Source organism: Macaca mulatta, chromosome 2 (genome assembly GCF_049350105.2).
Source record: "Macaca mulatta isolate MMU2019108-1 chromosome 2, T2T-MMU8v2.0, whole genome shotgun sequence".
Taxonomy (NCBI): domain Eukaryota; kingdom Metazoa; phylum Chordata; class Mammalia; order Primates; family Cercopithecidae; genus Macaca; species Macaca mulatta.
In genome coordinates this window covers 113,381,238-113,398,756 of record NC_133407.1, presented here as the reverse complement: position 1 = coordinate 113,398,756, position 17,519 = coordinate 113,381,238, and the positions used below count along the sequence as shown (strand labels likewise).

The 17,519-nt window shown below is 52.1% G+C and overlaps 1 protein-coding gene across 10 annotated transcripts in view; it reads left to right on the top strand.

The window, feature by feature from the left end:
- MON1A (MON1 homolog A, secretory trafficking associated) overlaps positions 1 to 12,190 on the top strand; it is a 31,444-nt gene extending 19,254 nt beyond the window's left edge. For 3 of the 10 annotated variants that reach the window (XM_028844141.2, XM_015130882.3, XM_028844140.2), the window contains 5 exons: positions 7,773 to 7,912; positions 9,124 to 9,609; positions 10,175 to 10,940; positions 11,659 to 11,806; positions 11,905 to 12,190. In XM_028844141.2, coding sequence (XP_028699974.1) covers positions 7,786 to 7,912; positions 9,124 to 9,609; positions 10,175 to 10,940; positions 11,659 to 11,806; positions 11,905 to 12,045 — 1,668 coding nt within the window. In that variant the 5' untranslated portion in view covers positions 7,773 to 7,785 and the 3' untranslated portion in view covers positions 12,046 to 12,190. Of the gene's footprint in view, positions 1 to 67; positions 266 to 7,772; positions 7,913 to 9,123; positions 9,610 to 10,174; positions 10,941 to 11,658; positions 11,807 to 11,904 lie in introns of all 10 variants that reach the window. The other 7 variants (XM_077992744.1, XM_015130885.3, XM_028844142.2 and 4 more) reach the window with 4 other exon arrangements.
- The last annotated feature ends 5,329 nt before the right edge of the window (positions 12,191 to 17,519 follow it).

Below are 17,519 nucleotides of genomic sequence, written 5' to 3'. Positions count from 1 at the left end.
AGATCACCAAGGGATTGAGTGAAGACAGAGAAGAGGTCCAAAGACTGAATTCTGTGCCCCTTTACAGTAAGAACTGCAAAAAGGACTCAGAAGGAATAGTCCATGAGGTCAGAAGAGAGCCAAGAAAGGAGTGGTGTGCCATAAAAGAGGAGAAAATGTTTCGAGAGAGGAAATAACCAAATTATCTATTGTTTATGGGTGAAGTAAGATGATCCTGGCAGTCGTTGGTGACCTTGATGGGAGCAGTGTTGGTGGAGTAATGGAGGTGAGATTCTGTTCAGAACTGGTTTAGAGAGAATGGGAGAAATGGAGAGGCTGTGGCAGGGACAATTCCTGCTTTCCAGATATCCATGAGCTTCATACATTTCCCAGTCCCTCTGGCCACATCACTGGTTCTGGTCAATGTGAGCTACAAAGTATTTAAGAGCTGGTATGTGATCCTCCATCTCTGTCTTCCCCTGCCAGGTGATGCGGAAGGCATGTGTTTCAAATGGCTACTATAGGGTGCTAATAGCTTGGATTCCTGAATCACTGCTTGGAATGGAGCTACTGTGAATTGCTACCAGTCCCACAGTAGATTTTGTGTGAGCAAAAAATACGTCTTTGGATCTGGGTGCAGTGGCTCATGCCTGTAATCCCAGCATTTTGGAAAGCCAAGGTGGGCGGATCACCTGAGGTCAGGAGTTTGAGACCAGCCTGGCCAACATAGTGAAACCCCATCTCTACTAAAAATACAAAAATTAGCCAGATGTGGTGGTGGGCGCCTATAATCCCAGCTGCTCGGGAGGCTGAGGGAGGAGAATCGCTTGAACCCAGGAGGCAGAGGTTGCAGTGAGCCGAGCTGGCACTACTGTGGTCCGGCCTGGGTGACAGAGTAAGACTCCGTCTCAAAAAATAAAAAAAGATCTTTGGGTATAAAATCTCTAGCATTTGGCATCCATTTGTTACACAGAATAGTCTAGCCTACCTGACTAATGCAAACTTCAAATATTATTTGCCATTTTGAGGGCGTTTGTTTGTTTTTTTATAAAGGGCAACAGAAAAATGGGTTGGTAGCTAGTGGGGAATGTAGAGTTAAGGGGAAGTTTGTTTTGTTTTAACTTTGAAATAAAACAAACATACAGAAAAGTTCACAAATCATAAGTATAGCTCAATGAATTATTGCAATGTGAACAGCCCCAAAGGAGGGTGTTTTTTGTTTGGTTTTTATTTTTGAGACAGGATCTCACTCCCTTTACCCAGGCTGGAATGCAGTGGTATGATCACCGCTCACTGCAGCCTGGACCTCCTGGGATCAGGTGATTTTCCCACCTCAGCCTCCCAAGTAGCTGGGACTACAGGTGCATGCCACTACACCTAGTTAATCTTTTGTACTTTTTGTAGAAATGGGGTTTCACCATGTTGCCTAAGCTGGTCTCAAACTCCTAGGCTTAAGCGGTTTGCCCACCTAGGCCTCCCAAAGTGCTAGGATGACAGGCATGAGCCATCAAGCCCTGCTGTGAGGGGGTTTTGAAGACAGAAGAAATATCACCATATTGGCCGGGCGCGGTGGCTCAAGCCTGTAATCCCAGCACTTTGGGAGGCCGAGACGGGCGGATCACGAGGTCAGGAGATCGAGACCATCCTGGCTAAAACGGTGAAACCCCGTCTCTACTAAAAAATACAAAAAACTAGCCGGGTGAGGCGGCGGGCGCCTGTAGTCCCAGCTACTCGGGAGGCTGAGGCAGAAGAATGGCGTGAACCCGGGAGGCGGAGCTTGCAGTGAGCTGAGATCCGGCCACTGCACTCCAGCCTGGGCAACAGAGCAAGACTCCGTCTCAAAAAAAAAAAAAAAAAAAGAAGAGGGGGCCAGGTGTGGTGGCTCATGCCTGTAATCCCATCACTTTGTGGGGCTGAGGCAGGTGGATCACTTGAAGTCAAGAGTTTGTGACCAGCCTGGCCAACACGATGAAACCCTGTCTCTACTGAAAATACAAACATTATCTGGGTGAAGTGGTGGGTGCTTGTAATCCCAGCTACCTGGGAGGCTGAGGCAGGAGAATTGCTTGAATCTGGGAGGTGGAGGTTTCAGTGAGCCAAGATCGTGCTCCTGCACTCCAGTCTGGGCCACAAAGTGAGACTCTGTCTCAAAAAAAAAAAAAAAAAAAAGAGAGGGAAGGCCTAGTCTGGCAGATGAGGCGAGGAGGTGGTGGTGGTAATCTCCGGAAGTTCTTTTCTTTCTTTTTTTTTTTTTTTTTTGAGACAGAGTTTCGCTCTTGTTGCCCAGGCTGGAGGGCAGGGGTGCGATCTCAGCTTACTGCAATCTCTACCTCCAGGTACAAGTGATTCATCTGCCTCAGCCTCCCGAGTAGCTGGAATTATAGGCATGCTCCACCACCCCGGCTAATTTTTTTTATTTAGTAGAGACAGGGTTTCTCCATGTTGGTCAGGCTGTTCTCAAACTCCTGACCTCAGGTGATCTGCCCGCCTCGGCCACCATACCCGCCCTGGAAGTTCTCTTCTAGAATGACTTCTGTCTTCTCGGTGAAATGGAAGGCAAGGTGATTTGCTGATAGTGCTAAGTATGACCATCAGGGAAGGAGATGATGGACATTTGAAGAGACAAGAGATGTGAAGTTAACTAGAGGAGTAGGAAAGTGAGGAGACATAGAAATGTAGGGCATTCCGGCCAGGCGCGGTGGCTCACGCCTGTAATCCCAGCACTTTGGGAGGCCGAGGCAGGCGGATCACCACGTCAGGAGATTGAGACCATCCTGGCAAACACGGTAAAACCCCATCTCTACTAAAAATACAAAAAGAAATTAGCTGGGCATGGTGGTGGGCACCTGTAGTCCCAGCTACTCTGAAGGCTGAGGCAGGAGAATGGTGTGAACCCGGGAGGCGGAGCTTGCAGTTAGCTGAGATCGCACCACTGCACTCCAGCCTGGGTGACAGCGAGACTCCATCTCAAAAAAAAAAAAAAAAAGAAATGTAGGGCATTCCAGGCTGGGCGCTGGCTTACACCTGTAATCCCAGGACTGTGGGAGGCCAAGGCAGGCAGGTTGCTTGAGCCCGGGTGCTCAAGACCAGCCTGAGAAACATGGCAAAACCCTATTTCTACCAAAAAAATACAAAAATTATCCACGCATGGTGGCTCACGCCTATGTTCCCAGTTACTCAGGAGGCTGAGGTAGGAGGATCGCTTGAGCCCAGATAGGCCTGGAAACCCTGGCCACAACCCTGGCACTGTCAGGAGCAACTTGCTCTCGGCCTGCAGACTCATCTCTCAGAACCCACTCTGGCTTTTAGGATAGCTTTGGAATTACTGGTCTATGATTACACATGGCCTGTATGTTCTTGCTCAAGACTTAGACGTGCCCTGGTTTCCTTGGCATTCAGCATCCTGGGCCTTGTGGTGTTGCAGTGGTTGTTTTGGATTGCTCCTCTTAGTCTCAGCCTCAGAGGGGACCTCTGTGGATGCTACCGCAGGTTCCTTGTTGAGGGCATGCAGCCTCTTAGTTCCTCCGGCCCACTGTCTGACAAGGCAGCCTGCACCTTGGCCTTCTGGGCTCTGACCCTTGCTGGGAACCATTACTCTTGATTGTCCTGATGGATGGGATTGGGGGGCTAGAAAATCCCCAAATATCTCCCCAACCTTCTTTCTTTGGTTTTATTCTGTGTGGGGTGATGCTGTTGGCAGTGGTGCCCAACCCCCCATGTCCTTCAGGCTCAGTGCAGGAGTGGCCACCAGGCCAGCTATCAGGATACAGGCTCTGCTTCCCTGTCTATTTGCACATGGAACTTCTGCAAAAGATTCAATTAAAGAAAGAATTACATAACTTGGCTGGGCACAGTGGCTCAAGCCTGTAATCCCAGCACTCTGGGAGGCTGAGACGGGCGGATCACAAGGTCAGGAGATCGAGACCATCCTGGCTAACACGGTGAAACCCCGTCTCTACTAAAAAAATACAAAAAAAAAAAAGACTAGCCAGGCGAGGTGGTGGGTGCCTGTAGTCCCAGCTACTTGGGAGGCTGAGACAGGAGAATGGCATAAACCCGGGAGGCGGAACTTGCAGTGAGCCGAGATCCGGCCACTGCACTCCAGCCTGGGCGACAGAGCGAGACTCTGTCTCAAAAAAAAAAAAAAAAACAACAACAACAACATAAAGGTGACAAAAAGAAGAGGTTGAAAATTAGTTCTTTGGGCACACACATAGGAGCTGCCTGACTGGAGCTATGCCAGGTCCAGAGAGAATGTTCTTGGACATACACTGGCTGGCACCACACAAATGCTACTGATGGTGAGGCTATCTGTTTGGGACTACCCTTTTCATGAACTTTTTTGAACACCTACTTTATGCCATGCTCAGGGAAGAGTCGTTTGCCCAAGATTACACAGCCAGGAGGGGACAAGAGCTCAGTTATTCCCACCAGACTCTGTGTTCTGGGAGGCAGGCTCAGGTCTACTTTGCTCACACTAACACCAGTGCCTCCTGGGCCCCTGGCCTGCCTGCAGTGTTTGCCCCATGAGTTTCTGCCCTTCTAATCCATCCACCTAGATCCCTCTTTCTTAGAGGATTGGTACCTGGAATGGATCCCCTCCTGGGTGAACTATATGTTGCCTGACAAGTGAGGATCCTTCAGCCTGCCATTGAAGGACTCTAGAGGTGACATAAGCCTTGCTACCACCCTTGGTGACCCACCCAGCTGGCTCTGTTACCACTGACATTCACTTGTGGCCACCTCCACCTGGGCCTGGGGCTGTGGAAGGACAAGGAGATCCAGCTGAATCTATCCTGGCCATCATATGGGCACTGAGAGTTGTCATGTCTATAGTTGTTTTTAATTGTTAAGACAACTTGTGCCAAATTCAAAAGGTACAAAAGGATATTTAGAGAAAAGCAGGGCTTCAGCCTGAAGACAAGCCTGTTGGCTGTGTCTCACTTCTTTCTCTGCAAACACCTAGAAATCCAAAAAGAACTATTGGTCAACTCCGTTAATTTTTATTTTTATTTATTTTTAGTTTTAGTTTTTTGAGACAGGGTCTCACTCTGTTGCCTAAACTGGAGTGCAGTGTTGTAGTCATGGCTTATTGGAGCCTTGACTTGCTGGGTTTATGTGATCCTCTCTCCAGTAGCTGGGATTACAGGCACATGCCACCATGCCTGGCTAGTTTTTTAAATTTTTTGTAGAGACAGGGTCTCACTTTGTTGCCCCAGCTAGTAAACTACTGAGCTCAAGTGATCCTCCCTCTTTGGCCTCCAATCTTTGCTAAGATTACAGGAGTGAGCCACCGGATACAGGATACAGAGTTGTTTCAACTCCCAGATCCAAATCCAGCACTTCCTTCCTGTAGTAATATTGGGCAAGCTGCTTAAGCTCTCTCAGTGTCAGTTCTTTCATCTATAAAGCTAGCCTGACGGGAGCATCTGCCTCATAGAGGCGTGATCAAGATTAGGTAACTTAATCCGCAGAAACTTCTTAGCATGATACGCTGACACTGAATAACTGTTAGCTGCTGTTATCAGTTTGTTTAATTATTTACATTTTATGTACTTTTTCTAAAAGACTAGGCTGAGCGTGGTGGCTCTTGCCTGTAATTCCAACATTTTGGGAGGCTAAAATGGGAGGACTGCTTGAGCCTAGTAGTTTGAGACCAGCCAGGGCAACATGAAAAGACCTTGTCTCTATAAAAAAAAAAAAAATACAAAAATTGGCTGGGCACAGTGGCTCACGCCTGTAATTCCAGCACTTTGGGAGGCCAAGGTGGGCAGATCACGAGGTCAGGAGATCGAGACCATCCTGGCTAACACGGTGAAACCCCATCTCTACTAAAAATACAAAAATTAGCCGGGCGTGGTGGCGGGTGCCTGTAGTCCCAGCTCCTCGTGAGGCTGAGGCAGAAGAATGGCAGGAACCCGGGAGGCGGAGCTTGCAGTGAGCCGAGATTACATCACTGCACTCCAGCTTGGGCAACAGAGCGAGACTCTGTCTCCAAAAAAAAAAAAAAATTAGGCCAGCGCAGTGGCTCACACCAGTAATCCCAGCACTTTGGGAGGCTGAGGCAGGTGGATCACAAGGTCGGGAGTTCAAGACCAACCTGGCCAAGATGGTGAAACCCTGTCTCTACTAAAAATACAAAAATTAGCGGGGCATGGTGGCAGGTGCCTGTAATCCCAGCTACTTGGGAGGCTGAGGCAGGAGAATCTCTTGAACCCAGGAGGCAGAGGTTGCAGTGAACCAAGATCGCGCCACTGCACTCTAGCCTGGGTGACACAGAGCAAGACGCTATCTCAGAAAAAAAAAAAAAATTAGGCACAGTGGCAGGAGGATGAGATGGGAGGATGGCTTAAGTCCAGGAGGCAGAGGTTGCAGTGAGCCAAGATCGTGCCACTGCTCTCCAGCCTGGGCAAGAGAGCCAGACCCTGTCTCAGAAAAGAAAGGCCAGGCACGGTGGCTCACGTCTATAATCCCAGCACTTTGGGAGGTCAAGTCGGGCGGATCACTTGAGGTTGGGAGTTTGAGACCAGCCTGAACAACATGGAGAAACCCTGTCTCTACTAAAAATACAAAATTAGCCGGGCATGGTGGTGCATGCCTGTAATCCCAGCTACCTTGGGAGGCTGAGGCAGGAGAATCTCTTGAACCTGGGAGGCAGAGGTTGCGGTGAGCCGAGATCGTGCCATTGCACTCCAGCCAGGGCAACAACAGTGAAACTCCATCTCAAAAAAAAAAAAAAGAAAAGAAAAGAAAAAATTAGCTGACTGTGGCATGTGCTACTGGGAAGGCTGAGATGGGAGGATTGCTTGGGCCCAAGTCAAGGCTGCAGTAAACTGTGTTGGTGCCATTGCACTCCAGCCTTGGCAACAGAGTGAGACCCTGTCTCAACAACAACAACAATAATCTACCGAGAGGGGCAGATCACTTGAGGTCCAGAGTTCGAGACCAGCCTGGCCAACATGGTGAAACCCCGTCTATACCAAAAAATATAAAAATTAGCCAGGCATGATGGTGCACACCTGTAGTCCCAGCTACTTGGGAGGCTGAGACACAAGAATTGCTTGAGCCCCAGAGGTGGAGGCTGCAGCGAGCCAAGATTGTGCCATTGCACTACAGCCTGGGTGGCAGAGTGAGACCCTGTCTCAAAAAAAAAAAAAGACTAGAAGGAAATACACTAATGTATGAACAGTGAAAGATCCTGAATGGTAGGAAAATCTTGATATTTCTTTCTACTTTTCTGTGCTTTCCAAGTTTTTTTTACAATGAATATGTCTTCCTTTTATAATCAGAAAAGGAACAGTGTATATATATATATATATATATATTTTTTTTTTTTTTTTTTTTTTTTTTTTTTTGAGACGGAGTCTCGCTGTGTCGCCCAGGCTGGAGTGCAGTGGCCGGATCTCAGCTCACTGCAAGCTCTGCCTCCCGGGTTTTTACGCCATTCTCCTGCCTCAGCCTCCCGAGTAGCCGGGACTACAGGCGCCCGCCACCTCGCCCGGCTAGTTTTTTGTATTTTTTAGTAGAGACGGGGTTTCACCGTGTTAGCCAGGATGGTCTCGAACTCCTGACCTCGTGATCCGCCCTTCTCGGCCTCCCAAAGTGCTGGGATTACAGGCTTGAGCCACCGCGCCCGGCCAGTATATATTTTTTTGAAAGGAATTTTCAGAATCCAATTTCTAGAGATTTGAGTTAGTGGAGTCCTGATAAAGGACACTTTCCTTTACTTAGTACCACTGTTGATTATGCCTGTGACCCTGCCAAAAGCCATCGATGTTGCCTTTGCCCCACAGGAGAACCCAAAGGATGGCTGCTGACATGCAAAGGAAGAGAAGCAGTGAATGCCCTGATGGCACATTGACTCCTTCTGATGGACACAGTGTGGAGAGAGCTGAGAGCCCCACACCAGGACTGGCCCAGGGAATGGAGCCAGGTATGGGCAAGTGTACAGCCTCAGCCAGCTGCCAACCAGAGCAGGCTCCGGGGGGGTGGGGGCAGAAATTAGCATTCCCAACCACTTTTTGCTTTCCACTTATTCATGCATTTGTCAGTCACTCATTGGATATTTGTCAGGTTCTGGGGAAAAGGCAGGAGGCCAGGCTCATTCTGCATGTGGCTTTCCTCTCCACTTCGTATTACGCTGTTCGCCCTGAGCTTTCTGGCTGCCATTGTGGGCTCTTCTTCTGTTCCCTGTGTCTACAGCACACCTCCCCGGCTCCTTCTCCCCTCCTCACAAGTTAGGCCTGCTCTGACCATGCTCTGTATAGGACACTAATTATTTCATAATTTTATCTCTTTATGCATATATTGCCCATCTCTCTCTTCCACAAGATTGTGAACACTGAGCATAGGGCAGTTATATCCCCAGTGCCTGATACAGGGCTGAATTCGTAAGAGAGACTCAAAATATATCTGTTAAACTATTTTGTCAAAAAACCAATAAAGGAAGACTGACCTGGTCCCTGCTGTGAGGCAGTCACAGGCTGTGGAGCCATTACAAGGGGTCAGTCAGAAGCTATGGCCTAAGTAGGGTAGGGGAGCTTTCTCCCACAGAGATTCATTGAGTATGGGTGGTGCTCCAGACACAGGGTGAGGTGCTATGTTCCTGCACCTTGCTGGGTACCACTGTAGCTGGGGAGAAGGACGATAATTGGCAAGTGCCACAAGAGAAATCAAAGAGGGACATATAGAGTGCCTGGGGTTGGAAGTCAGTAACTAACATCTTCCCTGAAAGCTGAAGTGTGACAATTAGCCAGCCACGTGGGGAGACAGGAGACAGCTGACAGCAGGTGTGGAGCTCCCGAGGCAGGTGGGGGCATGTTGAAACTGTCTAAGAGCAGATCTTGGCCAGTGTGACCAAGATGGGCAAGGGAGTAGGGTGGGAGATGGGAATGAGAGGTAGGCAGATACCAGCCACCACTGCTGCCATGAGTGGTTTCGGTCTTCTTTCCAGTATGATGGGAGGAGACTGGTGGGCTGTAAGTTTCAGAGAAGCATCATCCATGGCAGACAGTGGCAGAAGGGAACAGTGGCTTGACCCTGACAAGTCAGGCAGTCATGCTGGAGTGACCACGTTAGGCACCTTGCTGGTAGGAGTGTCTGCCAGTAGCTACCCCTCTAAGCACCAGTGCTTTTGGCCTGCAGGTGCTGGGCAGGAGGGTGCCATGTTCGTCCATGCCCGTTCCTACGAGGACCTGACTGAGTCAGAGGATGGGGCAGCTTCTGGGGACAGCCCCAAGGAGGGTGCCAGGGGTCCCCCGCCGCTGCCTGCAGACATGCGTCAGATCAGCCAGGACTTTAGCGAGCTAAGCACCCAGCTGACGGGTGTGGCCCGGGACCTGCAGGAGGAGATGCTGCCAGGAAGCTCTGAGGATTGGCTGGACCCCCCAGGGGCAGTTGGCCGACCAGCCACAGAGCCCCCCAGGGAGGGCACAGCCGAGGGGGATGAGGAGGATGCCACGGAGGCATGGCGCCTGCACCAGAAGCATGTCTTTGTGCTGAGTGAGGCAGGGAAGCCTGTGTACTCCCGCTATGGGTCTGAGGAGGCACTTTCCAGCACTATGGGTGTTATGGTGGCCCTGGTGTCCTTCCTGGAGGCAGACAAGAACGCCATCCGCTCCATCCATGCAGGTGAGCCACCTGGAGAGGGAATGGGGTGGGCTCCCCTGGCCAAGGTTCATTCATAGCAGGTTTTGGACCCCTGCAGACCAGAGGGCTGGGATGTGCTATGTGACTGAGGGTAAGCCCCTCTACCTCTCTGAGCCTCAAGGTCCTCACCTGAACAGAGGATAACAACACTGCTGGCCTCATGGGGCTGTGGTGAGGACCAAAGATGCCTCTGACATGGGCTTTGCCTTTGGAGAGAGTGAGAATCTCCCTGGGGAGGTGACAAAAAGAAAGAAAGAAAAAAAAATACATATATGTATCTCCCAGGTCCTGAGCTCCACCCAGCCAGCCCTTGCCAGTTGACTTAGCACTTAGCATAAGAATGTGTGTTTCAGAGGGAGCTAGTCTTTGAAACAAGTGGCAGGGATAGGCCCTGAGCCCTCAGGGAGAAGGAGCAATGGGTTTTTATCCTGAACATCCTTAAGCCCCTACTGTGCGCAGAGCTTTGAGCGAGGAAAGGATGGGCGAAGCGGTGTTCGGAGGGAGCTGCGGCTGAGGCTGATATCCCTCTTTCCCATCCCGCCCTCAGATGGCTACAAGGTAGTATTCGTGCGCCGGAGCCCGCTGGTGCTAGTGGCAGTGGCTCGCACACGGCAGTCGGCACAAGAGCTGGCGCAGGAGCTGCTCTACATCTACTATCAGATCCTGAGCCTTCTTACCGGTGCGCAGCTGAGCCACATCTTCCAGCAGAAGCAGAACTATGACCTACGGCGCCTGCTCTCGGGCTCAGAACGCATCACCGACAACCTGTTGCAGCTCATGGCACGAGACCCCAGCTTCCTGATGGGGGCGGCACGGTGCCTGCCCCTCGCAGCAGCCGTGCGCGATACTGTGAGTGCCAGCCTACAGCAGGCACGGGCGCGCAGCCTGGTCTTCTCCATCCTGCTGGCCCGCAACCAGCTCGTGGCACTTGTGCGCCGAAAGGACCAATTTCTGCACCCCATCGACCTGCACCTGCTTTTCAACCTCATTAGTTCCTCCTCGTCCTTCCGCGAGGGCGAGGCCTGGACGCCCGTGTGCCTGCCCAAATTCAACGCAGCCGGCTTCTTCCACGCACATATCTCTTACCTAGAGCCTGACACCGACCTCTGCCTGCTGTTTGTCTCCACTGACCGTGAGGACTTCTTTGCAGTCTCTGACTGCCGCCGCCGCTTCCAGGAGCGCCTTCGCAAGCGTGGAGCCCACCTGGCCCTGCGAGAGGCGCTGCGCACACCCTACTACAGCGTTGCCCAAGTGGGCATCCCTGACCTGCGTCACTTCCTCTATAAGTCAAAGAGCTCGGGACTCTTCACCAGGTGAGGGAGGGCCTTGAGGGCACTGCTGTAGGGGGACAGGGACATGTGGAGTTGGGAGGCTGTTTGCTCCTGAGCTCTGAGATGTAGCCATGAAGCTGCCCCCATCTTTGGAAGCAGACCAGTGTGCTGGGTCTGTTTTACTCTGGCACCAGAGACTCACACTCTCCATCACCCTATGAGCATACCCCTCTCTACTTTATTACCCAGAAGGCCTGGAAATGCCCAGTATACCCAGGGAAGGAAACTGGAACAGAGGTCTCTCAGGTCCCTTGTCCTAGAGCAACTCTACTTTAGGCGTCAGTTTGGTCCAGCTCAGGAAGCAGAGCCCTCCTCTACTCCCTCCCCCAGCAGAGGGGATGGGAAGATACGGCCTTCCTTTGTCGCTTTTGGCCCACAGGATTCCTAGTTCACTTTCCTCTACTCCAGATCTGTCACTCTGTCTTGGACATCTAAACTCAACCTGGCTTCTCCAAAGAGGGGTCACCAAAGACACCATGAGCTTAGGGGGTAAGAGGGGACACAGCTCTAGTCTCAGTGGGCCCAGCTCTGTCCTGGAGTGCCTGCTGTGGTGGGGAGACAATGCCCTGTCCTAAGGGAGTATTTGGAGGGTAAGACATATGATAGAGTCTTCCTGGATAGGAAGAGTGTTTCTAAATATCTAGAGAAGACAGTGGAAGTCATTCCTTTGCAAACCTACTCCCCCCAACCCTGTCTGCAGCCCTGAGATTGAGGCCCCGTACACCAGTGAAGAGGAGCAGGAGCGGCTGCTGGGCCTCTACCAGTACCTGCACAGCCGTGCCCACAATGCCTCTCGCCCACTCAAGACCATTTACTACACGGGCCCCAACGAGAACCTCCTGGCCTGGGTAAGGCAGCCCTGGGATGGGCTGGGCTTCACAGAGGTCCTAGGTGTGGGCCATGAGGGGCATCTAACCTAGATGACGACCCTTTGCCCCTTCTCCAGGTGACAGGCGCCTTTGAGCTCTACATGTGTTACAGCCCCCTGGGGACCAAGGCATCAGCTGTCAGTGCCATCCATAAGCTGATGCGCTGGATCCGCAAAGAGGAAGACCGCCTCTTCATTCTCACGCCCCTCACCTATTGATGGGAATGTGTGCAGGCTCGGCCTTCCCAGGCACACTGGGTGTGGGAAGCCGTAGGAGCCTCCAGATGGGGGCTGGCCTCTCTTGCCCAGCCAGCAGGCAGGGACTGTGGGTTGGTGAGTGCATTAAAGTGCTTTGGGGAAGACACTTGTCAAGCCCTGTCACTTGTCCCTTCGCCCATCCACCCTCACTCACATACAGACACTGGATCCTCCTCCCTAGCTCCTGCACAGGGGCACAGGCACATTTGAGCCCCTCTTCTCCCTCCCTTGCAGCAGCATGAGGCCACACACATTCTCAGTTGGATCTTGGGCTGGGGCTGTTTTGGTTCGGCTGAAGTCTACCATATGTAAAAGGCTCTCAGGCACCATACTGCCCTACCCTACCCCCACCCCCATACTCAGTCTGAGCTTCTGCTGTCTGCCTCTCTTATCACTCCTGGGAGGGGCCCCCACTGCATGCCACAAAAGACTACCCAACCACCTTGGGAGCCCTCGCTGTGGCTCTGTTTAATGGGTTGCTGTAGTTCAGCAGGAGCTGAGCTGAGTAAGATAGAGATGGTCAAAATGGGGGGAATCTGAGCCCTGGTACTGGAGGGAGCCCCTGGTGAGGCAACTCAGTCTTCAGCTGAAATTCAGAATCTAGCCTCCCTTTAGCTGCAGGCCTCTGAGGAAACTGTCCCTGCTTAGGCCTTCCCATGAAGGGCTGTGTGCCTCAGTTCTCCTACCTCAGCCAGTGCAATCCTCCAAATGGTCCCCAAGAGTGAGCTGAGGGTCTGAGAGAAGGCCCAGTTGACCCTCTAAGGCAGTGGGCCTGTCATAATAAGAGCTAATGCTACTGCGTGCACTGGGCTCTCCTTAGTCACCCTAGTCCCTGGTATGGCATAGGCAGACCTGCATGGGGCACCATGGACATCCAGGAGGCTCCGTAGTGAAAGCCGAGCCCCATTTACTCTACCACAGGACCTAGGGCACAGTGCAGAAAGCTTCCACTTTGCTGCTGGGGGATCTTCTAGTTCTGGCCCCAGGGAGCACAAGGCCTAGGAAGTACTTATTGAAGAAAACTGTCCTCTGAATGTGGTCTTCAGACTGTCAGAGAGAATCACCCTCATGCAGTTTCTGAGAGTTGGGCCAGTATTTTCTGCCACTAAAATCAAGCCATGTTGAAGAATAAGCCTGTGTGGGTGGCATGGGCCCAGGGTACACTGGAACAGTTGTATTTATTGTCCCAGAAAATGGCAGCACAGCCCCTGCCCTTGGCCCCACTGTGGCTCACATTGGAATGGACATGGCAGCAGGCTACCAGCCCAGATTCCAAAGCCTCTGGGGAGCAGCTATAGGTTTGGTGGGTGCTGTTCACCCTGCCACACATGCCCTGGTTCTCTTTTATGCCTGTTTTCTGCTTTTGTTCCTCTTCTGCTCCTAGTAAGAACATCAAACCACTGCCTCTGGGGCCTGGGTGATGCCAGGCTAGCTGTCCCTGACTGTTACTGGCATTCTGGTCAATAGTGAGCCCCTAAGTGCCTCTTTTGCTTGCCCTGACTCTTGTAGGTTTCTGTTTCTCTGTAGTTCAGCATATATTCTGGGGAGACCATAGTTGGACCATAGTTGGATACAGACCTAGGACTGTAGGCACCTAGGAGCGTGAGGTATACCTGCTTGGAGATCACGGGTGGGACGACAGGCAAATAAGGAAGGTGTTCCTAGTGAAGGAGCCAGCATGTGCCAATGGAAGGACATGGTAAGAACCCTGTACGGGCCGGACATGGTGGCTCACACCTGTAATCCCAACACTTTGGGAGGCCAAGGTGGGTGTATCACTTGAAGTCAGGAATTCGAGACCAGCCTGGCCAACATGGTGAAACCCTGTCTCTACTAAAAATACAAAAATTAGCTGAGTGTGGTGGCGTGCACCTGTAGTCCCAGCTACTCAGGAGGCTGAGGCAGGAGAATTGCTTGAACCCAGAAGGCGGAGGTTGTAGTGAGCCGAGATTGCGCCACTGCACTCTAGCCTGGGCGACAGAGAGAGACTCCGTCTCAAAAAAAAAAAAAAGGCCGGGCGCGGTGGCTCAAGCCTGTAATCCCAGCACTCTGGGAGGCCGAGGCGGGCGGATCACGAGGTCAGGAGATCGAGACCATCCTGGCTAACACGGTGAAACCCCGTCTCTACTAAAAAAAAAAAAATACAAAAAACTAGCCGGGCGAGGTGGCGGGCGCCTGTAGTCCCAGCTATTCGGGAGGCTGAGGCAGGAGAATGGCGTAAACCCGGGAGGCGGAGCTTGCAGTGAGCTAAGATCCGGCCACTGCACTCCAGCCCGGGCGACAGAGCGAGACTCCGTCTCAAAAAAAAAAAAAAAAAAAAAAAAAAAAAGGAACCTAATATAACTTGTTTGCAGTGAAGCTGGAGGAGTCCATAAGGGCTGGGGTTCTCAAACTCCAGGTAACCTGCAGTGTGATGTGGTCATATTACAGTTGGAGAGACTACCTTGCTACTGCTAAGGTGATCTTGGGATTAGAGAAAGAGGCTAGACCTAGTCCTCTAGAACAGTGTTCAGAGGGGACTGAGAGCTCAAGGAGGGAAAAGTGGCTAGCATTCCTTCAAGCCGTCAGGTGCTAAGGGCAGTCGAGCAGGTTCTTAGCCAGCTATGGGCCAGGCCTTGTGAGTTTACCTTGGGGGTGCCCTTGTACTTGGCACTTAAGAGCCCCATTAGCTGACTTCCCCCACACACCTTGACTGCTCCCTCCTACAGAGGCGGCAGATGGCGAGACGGGGAAGGGGTGCTCCTGTGTACCCGTGCTGTTGAGAACCAAGGCTGCCTTAGAGGGGACCTTAGCCTGGGGACAGCCATTAGCGTGGCCACACGGTGGCAGCAGAGAACTAACGAATGGTTGCTGCAACCCCACCCCCAAAAAGGGGTGGGTGGGGTGATTTAAGAGGTCTTGTGAAGTCTCCTCCCAACCCCCAGAGATCCTTCTGAAAGTCTGGAGGTGGGATTTGGGTCACCAGAACCCCTGTCTGGGCGCCAGGCTGAGAATGTTTCATTTTAGTTTTGCCCTGCCTATCTTTAGATGTGTTGACTGTGGAATGCAGGAACCATGCCACGGTTTTCTCAGGGTGTTTATTCATTTCCTGGCCAATTCTGCTTTGGAAAAGGAGTGTCTTTTGTGTCACCTCAGGGCACAGTATCAACCCTGCACTGGGTGTGGCTGCCCCCAGTTCCATTTCCTCTTTCAGTCTTCAGGTACTCATGGAGCTCCAGGCTGGAAGGAGGGGGAAGTCCTGCACTGGGGATGGAGGCAGAGTGAAGTATCCAGAGTAAACTGTGCTGGGGTGGGTGTAGCACTGGGTCTGTGGAACCCAGGAGAGGGGCCTGGCAAAGTCTGGATCAAAAAGGCTTCCTGGAGGAGGTGCCATTTAGGTGGCAAAAGGAGGAAAGGGAAAGAGTGCTCCTGGAAGGAGGAACAGCACTTACAAAGGTTAGGTTAGGAAGGGGATGCAGGCGCAGAAGTATGGACTGAAAAGAGAGTGAGGAGATATAGATACCCAAGCCAGGCTAAATCCTGTTGGACCGAGGGTTCCTCTCTCCCCTAGAATCCTTATCCTCTACAGCCTTGGGGCCCATAGTTCACAGCCCAAAGCCACCCTGTGGACCTTCCCCTTCTTCCAGGGTCCAGGCCCACCTAGCTGAGGGGGCTGTCAGGCTAAGGTTGTCCCCCAGGGGCCTCAGTCTAGTGTTGGTAGGACCAGTTACCAAAGGGCAGCTGCTGAGATCCAGGTGTGGGACTAGGCTCCCCCACCCCCACTCCTCATAAATAGAAGAGAGAACTCTGGGAAATCACCTAATCGGAACTACATTTTCTTTTTCTTTTTTTTTTTTTTTTTTGGAGATGGAGTCTCGCTCTGTCGCCCAGGCTGGAGTGCAGTGGCACAATCTCAGCTCACTGCAACCTCCACCCCCCAAGTTCAAGCAATTCATTCTCCCTGCTCAACCTCCTGAGTAGCTGGGATTACAGGTGCCCACCACCACACCCGGCTAATTTTTGTTTTTAGACCATCTTGTTTCACCATATTGGCCAGACTGGTCTTGAACTCCTTACCTCAAGTGGTACACCTGCCTCGGCCCCCCAAAGTGCTGGGATTACAGGCGTGAGCCACCACGCCCGGTCATACATTTTATTTTTAAATTTTTAGCAGTTTTTTTGTTTTGTTGACTTTTGTTATGTTGCCCAGGCTGGTCTTGAACTGCTAGCCTCAAGCAATCCTCCTGCCTTGGCCTCTCAAAGAAGTGCTAGGATTACAGGCATGAGCCACAGTGCCCAGCCCAGAACTACATTCTCACATTCTCATTGCAGAGAATAAGATCCAGCAAGGCCTACAGAGCAGGTTGGAAGTGTCCTGAGAGCCAAAGCTCATGATTCCTCCATATCAGGGGTGCACTGGGCAGAGCCAGGAAGGGGGAGTCCCCAAGGCCCATATTGTGGATTGTAACCCCATTATACAGCTTCTATATACTGAGGCTGCAGAGGAGGTACCAGAATTAGGGTTGGGCCTCCACTTATGTGACTCTCTGACTCTGAGGTCCAGTCAGCAAGGCCAGATCCCATCCTAAGACCCTTAGGGCCCTAGGAGAGCAGGGCATAACACACCTTCCTCTGAGACCATCTTGTTGCTGATAGCTCAGGAGAAGCACATGGAAGAATGGTCCCCACCAGGCGCGGTGGCTCACGCCTATAATCCCAGCAGTTTGGGAGGCCGAGGGGGGCAGATCACCTGAGGTCAGGAATTTGAGACCAGCCTGGCCAACATGGTGAAACCCGTCTCTACTAAAAATACAAAATTAGCCAGGTGTGATGCACGCCTGTAATCCCAGCTATTCAGGAGGTTGAAGCAGGAGAATCGCTTGAACCTGGGAGGCGGAGCTTGCAGTGAGGCGAGATCGCGCCATGGCACTCCAGCCTAGGTCACAGAGCAAAAAAAAAAAAAAAAAAAAAAAAGGACAGTCCTTTCCCACAAAGGGTGGCGCCCCATAACATCTCTTGTTAAGTGCCCCCACATCTCCCCTCTGGTCTTCCACACAATCCTGGTCTCTGTTCCCCACATGGCGGGCCCCCAGGAAGCCTCTGGGCACTAGCCTCTGAGGGTGTTGCTACTAAGTGCAAACTAGTTCCACCACAAGCAAAGAGCCCAGTGTCCTGCCCCCTCTCGCTGCGAACCAGTCGGTAGTGGGGGGATGGGATGGGACGGTTCAGAGCGGCTCACCTCTCTCCAGGCCGCACCATGCGCATCCACCCACAGGCCGCTGAGAAAAAGGCGCCAAGACGCCAAGAGAAGGTACAGGAGCCAGGCTTCCAAGGGCCGGAAGAGTCGGATGGGTGGAGGGCCTGGGGTAGGCCACGCCTCCCTCGCGGCCCCGCCCCCACGGCCCGACCCCGCCCGCCCAGCCCGGCGCCCTCTGGTCGGCTGAGCGCTAAACGCC